Source organism: Myotis daubentonii, chromosome 3 (genome assembly GCF_963259705.1).
Source record: "Myotis daubentonii chromosome 3, mMyoDau2.1, whole genome shotgun sequence".
NCBI classification, from domain to species: Eukaryota; Metazoa; Chordata; class Mammalia; order Chiroptera; family Vespertilionidae; genus Myotis; species Myotis daubentonii.
The window spans coordinates 218466482-218487186 of NC_081842.1; the positions used below are offsets into that span (position 1 = coordinate 218466482).

The 20705-nt window shown below is 66.3% G+C and overlaps 1 protein-coding gene across 6 annotated transcripts in view; it reads right to left on the bottom strand.

Moving 5' to 3' along the window:
• Positions 1-662: 662 nt before the first annotated feature.
• PRDM16 (PR/SET domain 16) overlaps positions 663-20705 on the bottom strand; it is a 275561-nt gene continuing 255518 nt past the window's right edge. For 3 of the 6 annotated variants that reach the window (XM_059691515.1, XM_059691514.1, XM_059691512.1), the window contains 7 exons: positions 19043-19130; positions 16036-16202; positions 15339-15416; positions 9514-9683; positions 8819-8993; positions 4498-4734; positions 663-2264 (listed from right to left, as the gene is read on the bottom strand). In XM_059691515.1, the coding sequence (XP_059547498.1) occupies positions 2252-2264; positions 4498-4734; positions 8819-8993; positions 9514-9683; positions 15339-15416; positions 16036-16202; positions 19043-19130 (928 nt within the window). In that variant the 3' untranslated portion in view covers positions 663-2251. Of the gene's footprint in view, positions 2265-3324; positions 3500-4497; positions 4735-8818; positions 8994-9513; positions 9684-15338; positions 15417-16035; positions 16203-19042; positions 19131-20705 lie in introns of all 6 variants that reach the window. The other 3 variants (XM_059691517.1, XM_059691513.1, XM_059691516.1) reach the window with 2 other exon arrangements.

Here is a 20705-nt window from a genome sequence, read left to right on the forward strand (position 1 = left end):
CTTTTCATGGGGGCCCCATCCAGGTGAGGGCCGGTGGCAATTCCGAGCCGCACGGGGCAGCCCCGGCTGAGGGGAGGTGCCAGGCAGGTGGGAGGTGGGAGCGGTTGTGTTTGCGAATCCTTGTGCCGGGCCCGGGCCAGCTTGTCTCAGCACAGCCAGGGCGGCGCTCGGTCTTGCTGCCTCATGGGGCTTGAGAAGGGGGACCCTTTCCCAGGGACCCGCGGGCGGGGGGCATCTCAGGGGTCTCCCCACCAGGGTCTTGAGGGCGAAGCCGGGCCCCCGACACCCGCATGGATGACTCTCCGGCCGGGGCCGCTGTGGCGGGCGTGTGGGCACCGGCGTGCACGCTTCCGCCACCCGGGCCAGCGGAGGACACGGCACCGTGCGACGTGCGTCACCCTCACTGCGCGCCCGCGTTTCAGGGCGACTCGGCGACTTCTCTCTCTCGTGTTGGGACACTATTACTCTTTTTTCTCCCAAACGTTAAAGGAAATAAATAGAACACTTGTTTTAAATGCAAACGCAACTCAAATTTAACAAAAACACATGATTGTCTGGAAAGGGACAGCCGCGCGGCGGGGCTCGCGGGGACGCGGGACTCGGGGCGTGGAGGCCGCCCACGCCCTGGCTCTCAGTCACACAACACACAACCTATTACACGGTTTGGTCCTTCACTGGGTACTTATATTAACATTATTTCTTCACAATAAGAATGTCTAATGCCAAAAAAAATACTGTTAAGGAAGAAATAAAATAAGAAAAGAAACAAATTAGAAAAAAATTACAAGTTATATACAGATTAAGGTCAATTCCATCAGGGAAAAAAATTATTATTTGAACTTGGCCCCTATGGGAATAATTTAAAGCCCATGAGTGGGGAAGTGGACTGGTCCCCGGGAGGGAGGCGCGGCCCCGGCCGGCTGGGCTGTCTCTGCTGCAGGCCCCGGTCCTGGCTGGACGTCCTCGGTTCTGGAGCCGGTCCCGCCTGCCGGAACCCGCGCGGAGAGCGCGTGGCAGCGAATCCTGAATCTGCGCTCTCAGAAGCACGCGGGGCGGCCTGGTGGCCGGCGCAGGGAGCAGGCGTGTCCCCCACGGCGGCCAGGGGTGCCCCCGCCTTCTGCCCGCGCCCGTCTGACGGGGCGGGGGAGGTGGCCTGCAGACCGGACGCGGCCAGCAGGCCTGCCTTCTGAAGAGCAGCGGTGGGGCCGGCCCGGTGGCCGAGGACAGACCGGGAGGAACGCAGGCTGCCCGGCCCACCTCTCCGACCTTCCCACATAATTGGGGGTCTGGGGAGGAGCTGCCTGCGGGCCATGGGCACGGATCACATGTCACACAATGACAGGCACATGTCCCGGTCCCAGCCTCGGGCGGCCTGGGACACGTCTCAGAATCCTTGGTGCAGTCTGAACTGGCTCACAGGCGTGGCCCGGTGCCCGGCCCGCCCGCCGCCACCAAACTACGTTGGCTTTACAAAGAGGGTCGAGGACAGAAAACCTCCCCGTTCACTACAGTACAGAGGCCGTGCGCAGCCGGTGCGGCCGGGAGGGCGTGGCTTTGCCAAGAAGCTCAGGTTCCCAAGCGATGCAAAATTACTTTTACAAAACAATTTGCAAGTCCTTTTTCAATTTCTTTTTAAAAAATACTGTCTATTATTAAAACCACATGCTTAAATAGACTCTGTCGTCAATAAGGTTACCAAAAGGGCTGTTCTCGTCATTTTCACTATAAAAATCGTGTGGGCCTCCCCTCCGCCGGGCACCCCGGGTCTGCCCTTTCCTTCGGGCCCCGAGCGGCCCCGGCTTCAGTGGGGGAGGAAGTGCCGCCGGTGCCCGCCGGGCTGTGCCGCCAGGCCGTTCCGTGCACCGCGCCCACGGCCGTGCGCTGGGCTGTCCTGATGGTGCCCTCGAGACCGGTTCTCAGAGACGTGGGCCCGACGACCTCAGGGACTTCGGCTTCTGGGTTTCCATTGGGAAAGGCGGGTGAGACCGGGGCAGACACCGAGGAGCCGTCGGATGCAGGGGCGAGGGTCTCCCTGGCCGCGGGCCGCGCCGGCTCCTGAGGCCTCGCTGGGATTTCTGTCGCGTTGCGGGGCCCGAGGTCACCTCGCGAGCCCCAGCCCCCCGGGCCGGTCAGAGGTGGTTGATGGGGTTAAAGGCTCCAGCCTCGGGCGTGGGTCCCGTGATGCTTAGCCATGCATCCAGGGGGCTCTGGGCGGAGGCGTGGAGAGGAGGGTCCTCGGAGACGGACAGCATCATTGCGTACGCCTGGCGGGGGAGGACACGGGACACAGGCGGCAGGTGAGCCGTGGGACCCCGGCCGGCTCCGTCCTCGCCCCCTCCCGCCTCCCGCCGCCTTGGCCCACTCAGACCCACACGGGAGGAGAGAGGGCCGGTGCCAGGGCCCGGCCCATGGAGGCCAGATTCCCCCAGCCAGGCCTGGATGAGGGAGACGGGAGGCCGCAGAGGGGAGCTCGGATGCCATGGCCCCGGCAGAGGGGTCCCTTGGCCTCCTGGGGTGTTCCCCCTGCAGTCACCTCCTCCACCCCCTTTCTCCGCCTGGTGACCTGCAAACCCGTGGGCAAGCGGGCACTGTGGGGACCCTGGAGGTGCCGGTGGTCATCGCTAAGACCCCGTCCGCAGTCAGGCCCTGCCCAGGGGACGCCCGTGGGGACGGGCGGTGCATGAGGACACGAGCGTGCTCAGTCTCAGGGCACCTTCTGCTGTGAGCCACGGGGTGCGAGGTGACAGCACCACAGGGCGGGCTGGTGGGGAGTCAACACTGGACAGAATTAGTAAAAAGACGCAGACAGACACACAGACGGTTTTGCTGAGACTCGGGAGCTGCAGAGCTGACTGACACCCTGTGGCCTCCAGACGGGAGGCGGGCTCTGCGGCCGCTACACTCGGGAACGGGCCCCGGCCAAGCCTGGGTCCTCCCTGACCCCGTCAGGGCTCCAGCGCGGACCTGTGCCCCCGCAGGCAGCTGGCTACGAGGGAACCTGGCTCTGCCACTCTGGCAGGTCACAGAGGGCGGGAGGCAGGGCAGCCTCACCTGGGAACCTGCTTGCGGTACCGCCTTCTGGGGATGAGAGGACAGTGACCTCCATGTCCCTGAGTGACCTGTCCAGGTCCTTCTGCTCTCAATCCTCCCTCCCCGCTGCTGCTGCAGGGACGTGCCGGTCGCTGGGGCGTCTCTTTAGCCAATGCCATGGGCACGGGCGGGCCAGGGGGTCCTGGGCCCCCAGGCAGGCCCGGGGTGGCCATGCGAGAGGTAAGGCTGGCCCTGCCTCGCCTGGGGAGGTGGGAGGGCTCTGCGGGTACCTACCTGGTTCTTAGCCTGCCTGTACAGGGTCTGTTTTAAAGCCTCAGAGTCTAGGGTGGAATTAAGCACATCTTTAACTTCAAACGCTTCCTCGGCTGCTCTGCGCAGGTCCAGCCCCTTCCCAAAAGTCGGCATCGGCTCCAAAGCTAAGAGACCGCCCGCCGGCGGCCCAGCGCACCTGCACCAACCGGAGAGGCCTGTGAGCCGCGGCCTCGGCCCTGACGCCCGCATGCACATGACGGACACATGACGCCACGGGTCTCCACAAGCCACATGCACAAGACAGACACACAGACACACGGACACCAGGATGGAAGCCACACGGATGCAGGAAACACAGACAGAGGACCACGGAGCGGGTAAGTACACGCACACGTGTTGCAAGTAGCAGGCGGGGCATCCAGGCTTCCAGGGACAAGGACAGACGGGAGGCCTTGGTTCCCGAGTCTGGGCAGCTGGGGGGGCTCAGGACCCCAGTCCCAGGACCCGGGGGGGGGGGTGGCTGTCTGTGGAGCGACTCCTCAGCTCTCAGGGGCTCCTGGAAGCTGGCACTGCCCGTTGCCAGGGGCGTGGCCAGCACTCGGGATGCAGGGGAAGGGGCTCTGGTTGGCACAACTTCCAAAACTACGGGGTTCAGTCTCGGCACCACAGCGCCCGCGGGACGCTGGACGGCACCCCCAGGCGACAGATACCATGTGGCTCTGCGGCTGGACCAGCTCGCTCCGTGCCTTCCCCTCCACTCTGCTCCCAGGCCTCTCGATGTGCATGCACACACATGAGTGTATGTACATGCACGCATATGTCCACACAGGTGCTTCACGCACGCACACACATGCACCTTGTGTGTGCACATGTGCGTGTTTGCGGGTACGCACATGTGCTAATGCATGCACATGTGCACAGGTCGATGCACGTGTCTGCATGTGCACATCTGCATATGTGTGCATGTGCGCGCGCACATGTTTGCATGTGGTGTGTGTGTGAGTGGCTGGGCCTGGCCCCCTCCCCAGGCCGGGGCTCTCCCTGGCCTACGCGCAGAAGCCCCTGTGGTAGAGACACTCAGGGAGGAGGCGCCAGCAGGGAGGGGGAGGCTCGCTGCAGGTTTGGGAGTGAGTCCTCCCTGGCTGGGCCCGGCCCTCTCAGCTGCCCGGCCGCCGCCCGGAGGCCGGCACCCACCTGCGGGTGTGGTCGAAGCCCACGGCCAGGGAGGCGGGGGGCTCCTCGTCCTCCTCGTCCTCGTAGGCGCCCTGGGGCTCGGGCGCGGGGGACACGTTGTCGTCCTGGGACTTCCCCGCAAGGCTGTCATCGTCCTCCTCCTCCAGCTCCTCCTCCTCCTCCTCCTCGCCGTCCTCCGGCTTCCCGCTGGCCAGGCCTGGGCACGGCGCGGTGCCGTCCAGCTCCTGGACCTCTGGCCTGAAACGGCACGGGAGGGAGTTGGCCACCGACTCCCAAAGGCCGGTGACTCAGCTCCGGTCAGCTCTCCCCCACTGCACCCCGACCCTCCCAGGCCCCCTGGAGAGCGCGCCTCTGTGGGCCTGGGCTGTCCCTGCCTGGTCCCAGCCCGTCCCTGTGGGGTGAGCGACTCAAGAAGAGGAGGATGCCGCTAAGCGCGTGGCCAGGGACAGGCAGGGCCCCTCCCTGGCAGGGCTCCTGGCAGAGCGGACACTGTGTGTCGGGCGCTATGGCCGACCTGGCGCTGGGCCAGGGTCCGTGGGGCACAGGAGACGTCCGGGGCGGGTTGCGGCCCAGCCAGAAGGTGCTGCGCCTCCAGCCTCGGGGACTCAGGACGTGGGACGGCCCAGGGCCAGGGGCCCCTCAGCGGACGGCGTTGGGTCCCGGGGTTCTGCAGGGGTGCTGGGTCCTGGGGTTCTGCGGACGGAGTCTCAGTCCCAAGGTTCACTGGACAGTGCCTGGGTCCTGGGGTTCAGTGGACGGAGTCTGGGTCCTGGGGTTCAGTGGACGGAGTCTGGGTCTTGGGGTTCAGTGAACGGAGTCTGGGTCCCGAGGTTCAGTGGATGGTGCCTGGGTTCTGGGGTTTAGTGGACGGAGTCTGGGTCCTGGGATTCAGTGGACGGTGTCTGGGTCCCAGGGTTCAGTGGACAGTGTTGGGTCCTGGGGTTCAGTGGACGGAGTCTGCGTTCTGAGGTTCAGGGACGGTGTCTGGGTCCTGGGGTTCAGTGGACGGTGTCTGGGTCCTGGGGTTCAGTGGAAGGAGTCTGTGTTCTGGGGTTCAGTGGATGGTGCCTGGGTCCCGGGGTTCAGTGGACGGTGTCTGGGTCCCGGGGTTCAGTAGACAGAGTCTGCGTTCTGAGGTTCAGTGGACGGAGTCTGGGTCCTGAGGTTCAGTGGACGGTGTCTGGGTCCCGGGGTTCAGTGGATGGTGCCTGGGTTCTGAGGTTCAGTGGACGGAGTCTGCGTTCTGAGGTTCAGTGGACGGAGTCTGTGTTCTGGGGTTCAGTGGATGGTGCCTGGGTCCCGGGGTTCAGTGGACGGAATCTGCGTTCTGAGGTTCAGTGGATGGTGCCTGGGTTCTGGGGTTCAGTGGACGGTGTCTGGGTCCCGGGGTTCAGTAGACAGAGTCTGCGTTCTGAGGTTCAGTGGACGGAGTCTGGGTCCTGAGGTTCAGTGGACGGTGTCTGGGTCCCGGGGTTCAGTGGATGGTGCCTGGGTTCTGAGGTTCAGTGGACGGAGTCTGCGTTCTGAGGTTCAGTGGACGGAGTCTGTGTTCTGGGGTTCAGTGGATGGTGCCTGGGTCCCGGGGTTCAGTGGACGGAATCTGCATTCTGAGGTTCAGTGGATGGTGCCTGGGTTCTGGGGTTCAGTGGACCGTGTCTGGGTCCCAGGGTTCAGTAGACGGAGTCTGCGTTCTGGGGTTCAGTCAGCGGCAGACCCGCCGGGACAGGTTAGCCTGAGACAAGTCCCCTGACGTGCAGGCCTGGGCCCCTCCAGCCCGGGTGGGGCTTCACTGTGGGCCCCGTGACCACAGGCAGAGGGAGCGCGGGGCGGGGGTGAGTCCTCGCTTCCCTCAGGCCTGGGTTCCGCTCGTCAGGAAGCCCGTGACGGGGTGCGGGGGCAGGAGGCCCCAGGTGTCCAGCACGTGTGCAGGGGGGCGGCGGGCAAGGCGCTCGCTGGCTGAGCCCACGCCTGACCTGAGCTCTGAGCTCACAGACCCTGCACCTCCTGGACCCGCAGGGCTGACGGGAATCCGTCCACTGGGCCAGGGACACGGTCCTCTCTCAGCATCCGGCAGGCGGGCCTCCTCCCCAGTGACCTCTGATCTCCAACAGGGCAGTTCTGGGGCTCGCCCTTGTGCCGGGGACCGACCGCGTGCCCTGGCCCGTGTGTCTTCATTCCTCGTCGTCCCGTGAAGAGAGGGATTCTGACAGCTGTCCCGCCTGGGGGAGGGGGGTGGGCTCAGCGTGTTTCCTTGTCACTGGGCACCCGTGTGGGCACCGGGCGCGCGCCCATCCCACCGTGACGGGGGTGGGGGGTGGCGGCCCTCGGACCAGGTGATGGGGCCAACAGAGTCCTGTCTCCTTGTGGGCTCTCTGCGGGGCCCTTGGGGGGCCCTTGGGGGGTCCTGGCCCCTCGAGCCCTGTGCCCTCTCAGGGTCGTGAGACCCCGCCCCCCACCCCCATGCTGAGGACGCGGTGAGCAGGCGGGCAGCTGCGGGCACCGGGACGCGGAGCATGTGCAGCCCGCAGCCCTGTGTGTCCTCCGGTGGAACCCGCCCGCACCGGGCACGTTTCCGTGTGGCGCCTCTGCCCGGGGCCGGGAACCACCTCTTCACCTGTGTGCCCTCCCCCCGAGGATCTGCTCTTGGCAGGCAGCCCGCACCGGGTGGGGTGCTCCTGAGGGCCCAGCAGGCACTGTGGGGGGCCCTGGTGCCCGCTTCAGGTAGAGAGGACACGGGACACGCGTGCAGGCCTCCAAACAGCTGCCCGGGGCGCGTGCCTGTCCCCGGGGCGGCCGGGACACAGCCCACGGCCGGACATCAACAACGGGACCTTCTCTCCTGGCTCTGGAGCCGGCACCCAAGGTCCAGGTGTCACGGGCTGGTCCCTCAGGCCGTGAGGGGTCCCGGCCCAGGCCCCCGCTCCGGGTGGCTGCCCGCATCCTCGGCCTGTAGGCCCACCCCCTCTCTCTGCTCCGTCTTCGCGTGACATCCATCCTCTGTGCACGTCTGCGTCCAAATCTCCCCCTTTACCAGGTCCCAGTCACATGGGATGAGGGTCACCCAACCCCAGGGCGACCGCATCATCCCCATCAGGTCACGTTCCAGGCTCCTGCGGGCCAGGCCTCCAACAGAGGGACCTGCAGGGGCACCGTTAGCCGTGAGGCCGGGACCCCCGGGGGGGCCTGGACCCCCCGACGCCCAAGGGCAGTGGGCCGAGTGAGGACCACCCGTTCACACCGGCCCCACGGTCTGCCCGGGGCCCCGCACTGAGGGATGTACGTTGACCGAGATCCTGGTTCCCACTTTCAACAGTGACGTGGGGCACCTCCAGCCAGGGCTCGGGCTCCCTGGACCGGGCAGTCCGAGGGCCTGGTGTGTGGCTGGCTCTGCCTGGCTCTCTGGGGACTCGGGCAGCCTCCTCCATCTGAGCCTCCCTCACTCCCCTGCCCTGAGCAGCAGGAAGGCCCTGGGGGACGCGCAGGCCAAGGTCAGGGGGTAGGATGGCGCCCTGGGAATGCTGAGGGCAGGAATCCTCTCCTGGGCACTGCCCTCACCCGCTGGACGGGGGCCCTGGGCCCAGGGACGGTAGAGCTGCAGCCCACCCGTGGCCACCATGGTGGCCAGTGCCCTGGGCCTGGCTGTGTGGCTGGAGCCAGGAGCCCCACTCCTCCGAGCCTCAGTTTCCCCTCTGAGGAACTAGGGGATCGCACCCCGAGGCCTCTGGGAGTTGGCCGTGTCTCTGGTTCTCGGATGCCCGGTCTGGCACCAGCTGTCTCCCAAGGAGCAGCTCTTCCTGGGGTCGGAGGTCCTTGCTGGGGGGAGAGGAGCGGGCAGGGCAGTGCTATGTGCTGAGCCCCGTGAGCGGGGTTGTGCAGATGCCCTCCTCCTTCTTGAACCCGAATCCTCCATTTTTCTGCCACTGCTGGTGTGTGTCTCTGTGTGTGCGTGCTCACGTGTGTGCGTGTGCATGTGTCTGTGTTTAAAGGGGCAGCACTATTGTTCGGAAACCTTCAGTGCCTGGGCTAAACAAGCGTCCCCGAGTCTCAGGCGGCGAGGGCCGTGGTGGTCTCCCCCACTGCTGACACTTGGTCGCACACGTGTGAGCGCCAAGGCCATGCCACGTCCGGGGGAGAAACTGAGGCGGGGGGAGCCCTTGCTGACGCTCCCCAGCTTCCAGGCGGCAGAGCTGGGACGGAATGGGATCCGCTGCCGAGCCCTGCCTGGCCCGGACAGGTGCGGGGGTGGGGGGGCTGCTCTGGGCTCAGCCGCACGGGGGGCCGGGCGCCCACACAGCCCCGGGGCCTGGCAGGGGCTTCTTACCGTGTGTCTGTTCGCGCCGACCCCTGGCTCATCTCGCTGTTGGCGATGAAGTTTCTGATTTCAGAGAAATAGGAGTCTTCCTTCTCGTCTAAAAGTGCGTGGGTGTCCGACTCAGAGGTGGGGGAGGAGGCGCTGGTCCCCAGGTGGTTCGTGAGGACCCCGGAGTGCTGGCTCACTGCGTGGAGGGGGATGGGGGACCCTCAGCTGTACCGCTCCGCTCCCCACTGCTCCTCTCTCCCCTCATCGCCCCATCATTCAAGTTCTACCCACCCCCACCCTCGTTCCAGAACCACCTCCCGGGGCTGCCTGCAGGCGCGCACCTGGGGTCTTCTCGCCTGGGCCTGCTTCCCTGGGGTGTGCTCACCTGGGGCCTATTCACCTGGGCTGTGCTCCCCTGGGCTGTGCTCCCCGGGCTGTGCTCCCCTGGGCTGTGCTCCCCTGGAGGTGCTCCCCTTGGCTGTGCTACCCTGGGGGTTCTCCCCTGGGCTGTGCTCCCCTGGAGGTGCTCCCCTTGGCTGTGCTACCCTGGGGGTTCTCCCCTGGGCTGTGCTCCCCTGGGGGTGCTCCCCGAGCTGTGCTCCCCTGGGCTGTTCTCCCCTGGGAGTGCTCCCTGGGTTGTGCTCCCCTGGCAGTGCTCCCTGGGTTGTGCTCCCCTGGGCTGTGCTCCCCGGGCGGTGCTCCCCTGGGGTGCTCACCTGGCGCGTGCTCGTGCTCGTGTTTCTTCAGGTGCCGGTCCAGGTTGGTCTGCTGCCCAAAGCAGCGGCTGCACAGGTGGCACTTGAAGGGCTTCTCCTTGTTGTGGATGTTGCGGACGTGCCGCTGCAGGTTGGAGGAGATGCTGAAGGACCGGTCGCAGTACTTGCACCTGCAGGACACACACCCTCAGAGGCGGCCCCGCAGCCGGCGGCCCCGCCCCGTGGTCTGAAGGTGGGCACGGCAAGGCTGTGCCAGGAGCAGGTATTCGACCTTGACCGGCGGGCAGCGAACCATGTTGGGGTGTGCCCTAGCTGGAGGAGGGGCACCCGGTGGGGCCGTGCCCCTGGGTGTGCAGCGCCCAGACTCCCCAGCGTCTGCGTCCTCCCGGTGCTGGGTCACTCAGCTCCGTGGCCTCCCGCCTGGCAGGTCCACCCACAGGGCGACGTGCTCCCAGCCGCCTCAAGGGGGCAGCATCTCACCATGGAAAGACGCTCAGCTGGTCCAGGGAAGGGGAACCAGTAGACAGCTCCCCGCAGACCCCCACCTGGTGCGGGGCGAGGACAGCTGGGCCCTCGGACTAGTCCCCTCCCCGGGCCCTGAGCTCGCTGCTCCATCGGTTTGGGGGGGGCTCCCAGGCTTGTGGCGTCAGGCTGCTTCCTCTGCAGGGACCACGATGACCACACGGTCCCCTTTGACTGGGGGCAGCCCAATGGTCAGCTCATCCGTGTGCCCCGTGGGCCCCACCTGGAGCCAGCGTGGTGCAGGGGCTTCCGCCGCGCCCACCAGAACATTCCGCTGACGCCCCTTCTCCGAACCCCGCGCTCACTGAGAGGGAACAGCCGTGCGCACCAGCAGAGGCACCTGTGACGTGACGCCCCCGTGGGTGTGGGGCCCTCGGGCGGGGCCTGGCCTTCACGCCCACTCTCATGACCCCCATGCAGAGGGCGAAACAAGAGCTAGCGATGTGAGCGTGGAGAAGCAAGACCCCCGCCAGACACAGGGAGAGAGCCAGGGCCCCAGAGGGTGACTGAGAAGTCACCATGCTGCCCCCTCCTGGTGGTGGAAGACCAAGCAAGGCCGGTGACGGACAGGTGCTCCCACTTGCACTGTGTCCAGCCAAAGCTGCACACTGTGTGCATGTGCATGTGTGTGTGCACACGGTGCACGTGTATTATTGTGTACACATGTGCCCATGCAACCGTGGGTGCACACGGTGCACGTGTCAGCATGTACATGCGTGCCCATGCACATTCTCGTACATGTGGGTGTGCAGACATGCGTGCACACAGTACGTGTTACTGTGCACATGTGCATGCACATGTGGGCACATGTGTGTGTGTAGTGTGATTGCATGCACACATGTGGTGCATGTGCACACGGGCACAAACAAGTGCTCGGTCTTTGGAACTCGGCCAGGGACCCTGTCAGTCTCTCTCTGTCCGACGGTGTCAGGCTCCCACGGCAACCCTGCTCCTTAGGCAGCTGCTCAGGAAGGACAAGTGCAAGGCCAAGCTGGCCCCGCCCGGGTCTGGGCAGTCACTCCCTGCCCACCCAGCAGGCGTGCGGGCTGAGCTGTGCCCGCCCCGGTCTGCGCTCGCTCGCTCTGTCAACAAGTCCCTGGAGGGCAGCGTGGGACCTGGAGAAGCGGGGTCCCGAGTGAGAACGAGGCTGCAGGGCGTGGGTTCCCAGGCAGGAGGTCAGGACCTCGTGGGATCCTCCCTCCGGCCTCTGGGGAGCCGGGAGGGTGGGTGGCCAGGCCCTCCGTGGCCACAGAGTCCCGAGTGGCCTCCCGAGATCTAATCTCAGTAAGTGGCCCAGACAAACAAGCCTGTTTGAAACTTAGGGGAGCGGCAGCCCAGGGCTCCGGGGAGCAGGGCCTGCGAGCAGCTGGGATTTGCCTTGTAAATAAGCTGACAAGTGGCGACTGAAATTTATGGCCGCGCCGCATAGAATAACAACACCACTGAGCCCGCCAGGAACGAGCAGATGGTGGCCACAGTGGCGGGCGGGGAGGGCCTGCAGGGGACCTTGCCATGATCGTGTCCGCGGCCACTGCAGGGAAGCCAGCGTGGGGGATACAGCGAGGGACCGGAGGTGGGGGGGGTGGGGAGGAGGGGGTGGAATGGCCCCGGGCAGCGTCCCACCACACAGGGCCACACCCCAGGGAGAAATTCTGTCGGTAACTGTCAAGAAAGGGACAGAGAGATTCTGAAACCCAGCCCTAGTACTCAGCTAAGGGAGGAGAGACCCAGCCCTAGTACTCAGCTAAGGAGGAAGGAGAGACCCAGCCCTAGTACTCAGCTAAGGGAGAAGGAGGGACCCAGCCCTAGTACTCAGCTAAGGGAGGAAGGAGAGACCCAGCCCTAGTACTCAGCTAAGGAGGAAGGAGGGACCCAGTCCTAGTACTCAGCTAAGGGAGGAAGGAGAGACCCAGCCCTAGTACTCAGCTAAGGGAGGAAGGAGGGACCCAGTCCTAGTACTCAGCTAAGGAGGAAGGAGGGACCCAGTCCTAGTACTCAGCTAAGGAGGAAGGAGGGACCCAGTCCTAGTACTCAGCTAAGGGAGGAAGAAGAGACCCAGCCCTAGTACTCAGCTAAGGAGGAAGGAGAGACCCAGCCCTAGTACTCAGCTAAGGGAGGAAGGAGGGACCCAGCCCTAGTGCTCAGCTAAGGGAGGAAGGAGGGACCCAGCCCTAGTACTCAGCTAAGGGAGGAAGGAGAGACCCAGCCCTAGTACTCAGCTAAGGAGGAAGGAGGGACCCAGTCCTAGTACTCAGCTAAGGGAGGAAGGAGAGACCCAGCCCTAGTACTCAGCTAAGGGAGGAAGGAGGGACCCAGCCCTAGTACTCAGCTAAGGGAGGAAGGAGGGACCCAGTCCTAGTACTCAGCTAAGGAGGAAGGAGGGACCCAGCCCTAGTACTCAGCTAAGGGAGGAAGGAGGGACCCAGCCCTAGTACTCAGCTAAGGAGGAAGGAGAGACCCAGCCCTAGTACTCAGCTAAGGGAGGAAGGAGGGACCCAGCCCTAGTACTCAGCTAAGGAGGAAGGAGGGACCCAGTCCTAGTACTCAGCTAAGGAAGGAAGGAGAGACCCAGTCCTAGTACTCAGCTAAGGAGGAAGGAGGGACCCAGTCCTAGTACTCAGCTAAGGAAGGAAGGAGAGACCCAGCCCTAGTACTCAGCTAAGGAGGAAGGAGAGACCCAGCCCTAGTACTCAGCTAAGGGAGGAAGGAGGGACCCAGCCCTAGTACTCAGCTAAGGAGGAAGGAGGGACCCAGTCCTAGTACTCAGCTAAGGAAGGAAGGAGAGACCCAGCCCTAGTACTCAGCTAAGGGAGGAAGAAGAGTCCCAGTCCTAGTACTCAGCTAAGGAGGAAGGAGGGACCCAGTCCTAGTACTCAGCTAAGGAGGAAGGAGGGACCCAGTCCTAGTACTCAGCTAAGGAGGAAGGAGAGACGCCTGGCCCAGCACGGGCGTGGGGCTTCACGCAGAGGCAGGACGGGAGCCCGGGAGGAGCCGGACTGAAGGTGGGAGGCGTGTTTCTTGGGGCGGGAATCCCAGGTCCCCCCAGGCCAGGGCAGCCTCGGAAGCTCGCCTCCACCGTGTGACTCAAGGTCCGGCCGGCGCCAGGACAGGGAAGAAGGCAGCCCTCAGCCCTAATTCAGTCTTTTTGTTGTTGTTAATCCTCACCCGGGTCATTTTCCCACTGATTTTTAGAGAGAGTAGGAGAGAGGGGGAGAGACCAGATGTGAGAGACACATCGATGGGTTGCCTCCTGCACACCACCTGACCAGGGTCTGGGCCGGGGAGGAGCCTGCAACCAAGGTACATGCCTTTGGCTGGAATCGAACCCGGGACCCTTTGGGCTGCAGGCCGACGCTCTACCCACTGAGCACACCGGCCAGGGCTCTAATTCAGTCTTCATGTCCCTCCATCCTCATCTCAACAAGGCCTGCGCACGGAGCTGCAAGGACGGGGTCTGAGGCTCCTTCCTTCCCGCCGCGCTCTGACCAGGAGACGCCGCCAGCCGAGGGGCCGGCTTGGCCAGGACCAAGTCTCCCCTCCGCTCCAGGCAGCGTGTCAGTCACAGGAGAACGTGCCTGTCCTCCCCGCGCGCAGGCTTTGGCCGCGGCCGGAGTCACTTTGGATGGCCGGGGCGCGGACTTTAAAGGCAGCGGTCAGCGCTGTGTAGCGCGGTCATCGGGTCATGCGCAGCCACAAGAAGCCGGCGGCGAGGGGCCGTCCGCTGGCCTCCCTGGCGCGCACACCATGGGGTGGGGTGCTCATGTAGGCGGGGGGCGGGCGGGGGGGTCCCCCTCTTTGGCAGGTTTCTGAGGCCGAATGTGCGCATTTCCCTTTTCCCACTTAAAGCCTCCCAGTGATCAAAGGCGGCCCGGAACCCCGCGATGTCGCGGGAAGTCACCCCCGGGCCCCTCATCACAGGGCCGCCTTGCGCCCGAGAAAGTCAAGATCCGCAACGCGAACTTCCCAAGCAATTATTGCTCCGTAAGTTGAACCTCACGGATTGGAGAGAACAAAAGAAATCAATGATCATCAAATGTTTCTATAAACACGGCCGGGCCCCCGGGGGCTTTTACACGGAACACGGTCCGGAAACCGGCTCGCGTTACACAAAGACCCGGGCGGCGGGCAACGGACCAGCCCTCCCGCTGCTCTGGCCTTCGCCAGGCGGCACCCGCTTCTGGGCGGCGGGGCCTGTGCTGGGCGCTGGGTGCTGCCACACAGGCGGTGAGCAGGGCGAGCTGGCCTTTCTCCCGCCAGGACGCGACCTGGCCCTGTGGTGGCTGGGGACGCGTGTTACATCTCAGGGTGGGCGTAGGGACCACGATACCTGCAGGGGCCCATGTGGCCACCTCCCCAGGGATGGGGACACCCACACACACAGCTCAGTCTCCAGGGCCAGGGTAGCTAGATGTGGGAACCTTCTGGCACCAACTTCCAGCCGTGCCAGCTCCCTACTCCCAACCGCTGCCTCTCAGGCCCCCAGCGCGATGCCGGGCAGTGAAACCAGCGGCTCCCATTGCGCTCCAGGCCGCCAGCACCGTGGCTCTCGTCTGAAATGCCAGCCCCAGGCCCCTTCCCGGCTGGGTTCCTGAAAGCCAGGGTCCCCCGCAGCCCGCTCGTGCCCCGGGAAGGCCCAGGGCCCAGGGCCAGGTCGGTGAGCTGGCGAGGCACTCGGCTCAGATGTGGCCTCGGACCCCCGGCAAGTCACGGGGTGTCCCTGAGCCCCGGGCTCCAAGCCTTTGAGAGGAAGGTGGTGCCCCACTTGTTGTAGACACCCCCGCTGTGCTGTGTGGCCGCGTTGCTGCCCAAGAACTGAGGGGCGAGGTGGGGACTGGACGCACGGCTCTGTCCAGGACCCTAAGGGGACTCGCGCAAGTCCCTGGGGTGCCCCAGCCTGGCTGGGACCTGCATTTGCTCGGAGCTCTGGTCCACGGTCCGCCTGCCAGGGCACCACCCTGAACCGGGGTCAGGTCAGCCACGACCATCGGCCATTGGTCATCGGGGGGTGAACGAGGCTGGGCTCAGCCGGGGGGGTTCGGCTGAGGCTTCGCCGACAGACTGCCCTGGGGCCCTGGATCCTGGCAGGCCCTGCTCTGAGCCCCTGCCCAGCGGACACACCAGAGGATGGAGGGCTGCTCTGGCATCGTCCTCCAGGGCAGGTGGGAGCCTCCAGAACCTGCCGGGCAGGGGCGCCTCCTGCCTGATCTGTACAACGTCCCAGGGCAGGACGGCGGGGGGTCAGGAGGGGGCCCGGGAGTGACCGGGAGCAAACGCTGGTCCCACCCCCCCCACGCGGCTCTCACCTGTACGGCTGCTCCCCCGTGTGCGTCCTCAGGTGTCGCGTGAGGTTCGCAGATCGGGGGAAGATCTTCCCGCAGTACCTGGGGGTGGGAGGCCGTCAGGAGACCCAGGGGCCAGGTGCTTCCTGGCGCAGCCCCCCTCAAACTGGGCACCTAGTCCCCCCCAGCTCCTCCCCCGGGGCCGGTGGCCAGCGCCCAGCTGAGCGTTACAGAGAAGCCACTAGCGGATGGACTGTCCTGCTGGGGCCTCCGGGCCGGCTCCCTCCTCAAACTTCATCTCAGCCTGGAGCCCAGGGTGCTGTGCTGGCTGGGACCGGCTGGGACCGGCGGGGACCGGCTGAGAAAGGCAGGTGCCGCAGGGGACAGACACAGTGGTCTCTTCCCCAGGCTGGGGTGTGAGTCCCCACCCAGAGCCGCAGTTCAACCTCGCGCAGCCCTGGCCTCTGCCTCTGGGACTCCCGCTGCCCGCCCGGCCGCCGGCCACTTTCTGAGCTCGTACAGCTTGCGGGGAGGCAGCGGGGAGGGGTGGGGTCCACCCCAAACAAGAACATGAGGATCACGGACCATTTATTGCTGCGCGGCTGCCGGCTGTGACTGGGGTTTCCCTGGAAAAGCAGGGCCACGGGCTGGGCCGTGTCACCTGTGGCCACCCCCCCCCCCCGCAGGGTGCCCACCAGCCCAGGGCCCCCGGGAGGCTCACCTGCAGGTGTAGCGCTCCTTGCCCTTCCTGAGGATGGGGTCGGAGAGCGTGGGGGGCGGGGAGCGGAAGTTGAAGGGGTGGTGGGGCAGGGGCTGCAGGGCGCTGGAGTCCGCCTTCATGGCCGCGAAGCTCTCCAGCTTCTCCGTCATGGTCTCAATGGCCGACATCTGTTGGCGTGAGAACGGGAGAGGCTGGGGGACTCCCCGGAGCCACCCCCTCTCTTTGACTTTTTTTTTTGGTTAATCCTCACCCGGAGGTATTTTTCCATTGGTTTTTAGGGAGAGAGGGAGAGAGAGGGGAAGGCAGAGAGAAGCATTGATGTGAGAGAGACACAGCGATTGGTTGCCCCCTGCCTGCACCCCAACCAGGGCCCGAGTGGGGAGGAGCCTGCAGCCAAGGTGCATGCCCTTGACTGGAATCGAACCCGGGACCCTTTGGTCCTCAGCCCGATGCTCTATCCACTGAGCATGCCGGCCAGGGTCCGCCCCTCTCTTGAAGCGTGGGGACCCACCCATGGGTGTCGGGTCCTCAGTGACAGAGCACGGCAGGGCCAGGCCGGGACGAGAGGCCACGCGGGCCTCAGGCCGTCACTGGAACCGGATATCCCGGCGTCTCCTCGGCCCTGCGCTGGATTCGTCCACCGACCGCGGCCCAGCCCTGCCCTGGTCCTTCCCCAGAGCCCCCGTCACCGTCGGGGTCCCGGCTGCGGGAGCTGGAGCTGACCTGCCCCCGCCCTGCCTGGCGTGGGGCCCAGTGAGGCGGACTGTGGACACGGGCCATCACCCCCCCCCCCCCCCCCCGCCCCATGCTGACACCTGCTGGCCTGACCCCTGGCCATCACTCCTGACTGTCCAGTTTGGGTTAAAGACAAAATCATATCTTTTATTTATTTATTTTTTTGAGTCTTGAAAAATTAAGACAGTTACCTGAATCTCAAGGGATCACAGGGATCAGGACCTGAGGCGCCACCACCCCTAGTGGCGGGAGGCCATCATTGCAGGCGACGTACTAGAAAGAGCCCACAGCTGAGACCGGACCTCACTAACGCAGTAGCCAGGAGGCAGTGCCGGTGCCACACGGCCCAGGACACGGGGACACGGGCCGAGGAGCTGCCTCTCTGCTCCTTGGAGATGCCAAGGGGGTGGCAGGAGGAGGAGGAGCGTGGCACTGTTTTTTTCCACGTGGTGGGCACTGTGCCTGCCCCCCGAGTGCTGGGGGCTCGGGGACAGGAGAGCGGGGGGCTGCTGCAGCCGCACAGGCCTGGCAGCACCGTCCCCGATGGAGGGGGCGTCCCGGAGGCCTGCCGGTGCCTGGCCCTGGGGGGCGTGGGCGGGGCCGGGACAGGAAGGGCCTTTGCCATGGCCAGAGCCCCTCGGGGTACAAGTTGGGGACCAACTGACTAATGGGCTAATGAACAGAAAATGACGGCTGCCCAGAACGGCCCAGGCCTCTGTGGCCCTGGGCTGCCGCCTTGTCCCATGCCAGCCCCGTCCAGGTGGCAGGACCCTGTGGGGGAGGCACTGCTGTGGGCGCCCCCCCGGCCCCTGATGGACCGACGTGAACGGCCCCCTCTGCGGCTGCCCGGCCTCTCCCCGGCCCCTCCGTGGACAGTGGGACCCCAGAAACACACACCGCTGCCCCCCTGCCCGCAGTCTTGAAAGGTCCTGGAACCCTCCACCACTCCGACTCCCCAGGACCCCCAGAGGTGGTGGGGGCCGTGGCCAGCAGGACCTCCTCGCCCTGCACCCTGGGGCTGCCCACGGCACGCCCGACCTCAGGGGGGAAGCCCTGGCCTGGCCGATGTGACCGCAGCAGCGCCCGCTCTGAGCACAGGCCCAGGCCATGTCATGAGGTCACTTACTGGTCACCTCCCATCTGTCCTCCCCCAGCTCTGGGCCCACAGGCGGAGGGGCGGGGGGCAGGGCCCAGCTCACAGGGGGTCAGTGCGCCCCGCCAGCCCCTGGTTGTCAGGCCCGGGTGGGTCTCAGAGGCCGCAGTCCGGCCGGCCCTGCCCGCTCGCCCCGTCAGATATTCCGGGCCCAGCTCCCCGCAAACACAAACACAGGATGCGCCTGGCCGGCCAGCGGTTCCCAGCCTGGCCGCTCCCAGCCGGGCCGAGGAAAATCGGGGGAAGTTGTTAACCGGCCCCGGCCCAGCGAGACAATGGGCTCTAAGATTAGCTGTGAGCCCACGGCGCAGGTTTAACTGGGGGCTTGTCCACGGCGCGGCTCCGGGCAGAACAATGCCTGTCTAGAGTCTGGGTGCGCCCGGGACCCCCCGGGCCGAGGCGTGGGGGTGGTTTTGGGGGGCTGGGCCCCACGCAGTGAGGACAGGTGGGCGCAGGGCAGGGAACCAGGGACTCCGCCCGGCCCTGCTGGTCCTCTCGGCTCTGTGGCCTCTGTGCCCACGCCCGGGAGGCGGGGCCTGAGGGGCAGACGGAGTGGCCGCAGGCCTGGGGTCTGAGGTCTCCTTCCCAGACCAAACCCCAGTCTCGGGGCGGGGGGCTCCCACCCTCTCCAGCCCCCGGGACCCGCTGCTTGTCTCCTGCTCCTGCCTCCTCACCCCGCTCTGCCCCCTGACACACGGCCACCCTTTCCTGGTCTTTCTTGTCAGGCACCCCAGGGCCCGTGCACCCCGGAAAGGCCGCTCACCTCCACATCCCGCTGTGTCCCTCCGGCTGAACCTTCCACTCAGTCTTGGCTTTCCTCCCTGAGCTCTGCCCACCGCCCCTCCCACAGCCGGGTCATGGCCGGTGGGCCCCCTGGGCCGGGGGCCTTGGCTGCTTCTGAGGAACCCACAGGGCTGCCCCCCCCAGAGCCCCCTCCTTCCTCAGCGTCCCGGCCCTTCACCCCGTCCGGCCTCAGGGCACTGCCTGGTCCGCAGGGAGAGACCCAGGGCATCTGACGGGCAGGTGGGGAGGCTGCCGCCCGCCTCGGGGTGTGGCCCGGCCTGGACGGGCCTCGGGGTCCTGCCCCCCGCCCCCCGCCCTGCGCCCAGCCCAGCTCACCTGGGGGTGGAAGAGCAGAGGGGGAGGCCGCAGGAACTTCTCCTTCAGGACGCCCACGGGGTCCGGCACCTTCCGCTTCTCCACCCTGCTGGACAGCAACGCCGAGGGTTACGTACCCCCAGGGCCCGCGGGCTCCTGCCTGCGCCCCCGGTCACGGGGGTCCTCGTCATGCCGGTTCTGCTGGGCCCCACGGAGTCTCACCGACGTGCAGGGACCGTCATGGCTTGGCCCACGCGCTGCCCGCTGAGCCCTGGCTCCCTCCCTCCCGTGCCCCCATCACCTCACCAGCTCTGGGCCCTCCCAGTCTTCCCAGCGCCCCCCACCCCAGCTGGGGCGCCCGTGACCGTGTGAATGCTGAACGCGGAGCCTGGGACCAGCCCTGCCCCGTCCACTCTGTCGGGGTCCCTGGGGTTGTCCCAGCAGAACACGGAGCCCGCAGGAGCCTGCCCCCGACTCCCCAACTTCCCTGTCCCCGGCCCCAGGCACCGGGCGCTCTGCCCGGCTGGTGAGTGGCCAGCGGCTTCGTCCTGGGGAAGGCGCGGGGCCCCCTCATGTGGCCGGGCAGCTCCCACCGGGGCCCTGGCGGCCAAATGCCAGTGACACGTGGTCAGCACAGAGCGGGGGGGGGGCGGGGGAAGGTGGCCAGGGTGGCGGCCAGCAGTCCCTCTCCCCTGAGGTCACCTGACGTCCCCCCTCACCCAGGTCTCCTCACCCAGGTGCCCTCTCATCATTTCCCAGCAGCGCCTGCCTCAGTTTCCCCTCGGGGTTGAGATTCCATCTAAACGGGAAACCTCTTCACCGGCAGACATAGCCCCTCTGACCGAGCCCCGGGCCCGCGGGCCTGCCTGGCTCCTGCGAGGCCTCGCTCCGTCCCTTTGACATGTGGCTGTCTTCCCGGGCCCAGCGGGACGCTGGCCAAGCAAGACGGGCCGACCCAGGAGAGGGGCTGAGCACAGGAGACCCCAGAGCCGCCCGGAGCCCAGGGGCAGGGGGGTCTCACAGGTAGCCCCGCGGAGAGCCGCCGTCCAGGAGGGGGCGGGCGGGAGCCGCAGGACGGGCTCGGGGAGGCCCCCTCGGGGGAGAGAATGACTCCGGGCACGGCCGTGCGGGAGTGGAACGGGCTCCGAGGGCTTAGCCGAGGCCCCTCAGAGCTGGGCCGCGCCCAGTCCCGCCCTCCCAGGGGGCACCAGGCTGGGGGCATGGGCGAGGGGGGACACACGGGAGGAGGGCTCGGTGTGGCTCCATCCCTCTGCCTTCATGCTGATTTGGGCCACATGGCGGCCCCACAGGCGGGCGAGGGGGACCCAGGGGGGCACTGGAGGGCAAGGGGAGACTGGCCCCCGCCCCTTGCTGGCACCCCGCCTGACTGGGCGCGTCTCCGTCCCTCAGCAGGCGTGACCTCACTGAACGCGGTCCCAGGCCCTGCTGGCCCTTGGGGAGCGAGCAGCAGGCACACGGCCCTCGGGTGGCCGCACGGCCCTTGCTCCCTGACACCAGTGCATATGTGTACACGCGTGTGCACACGCCTCCCGCCCAGGGGCAGGGCCTGCGTCAGCTGCACCACCAATACCCGCTGCCTGCGCCTTGGCTCCCTCCCAACCTGCCTGTGCTCAGTCCGCTCCTGGGGCTCAGCCAGGCTCCCCGGGGCACAGGTCGGGGTCAG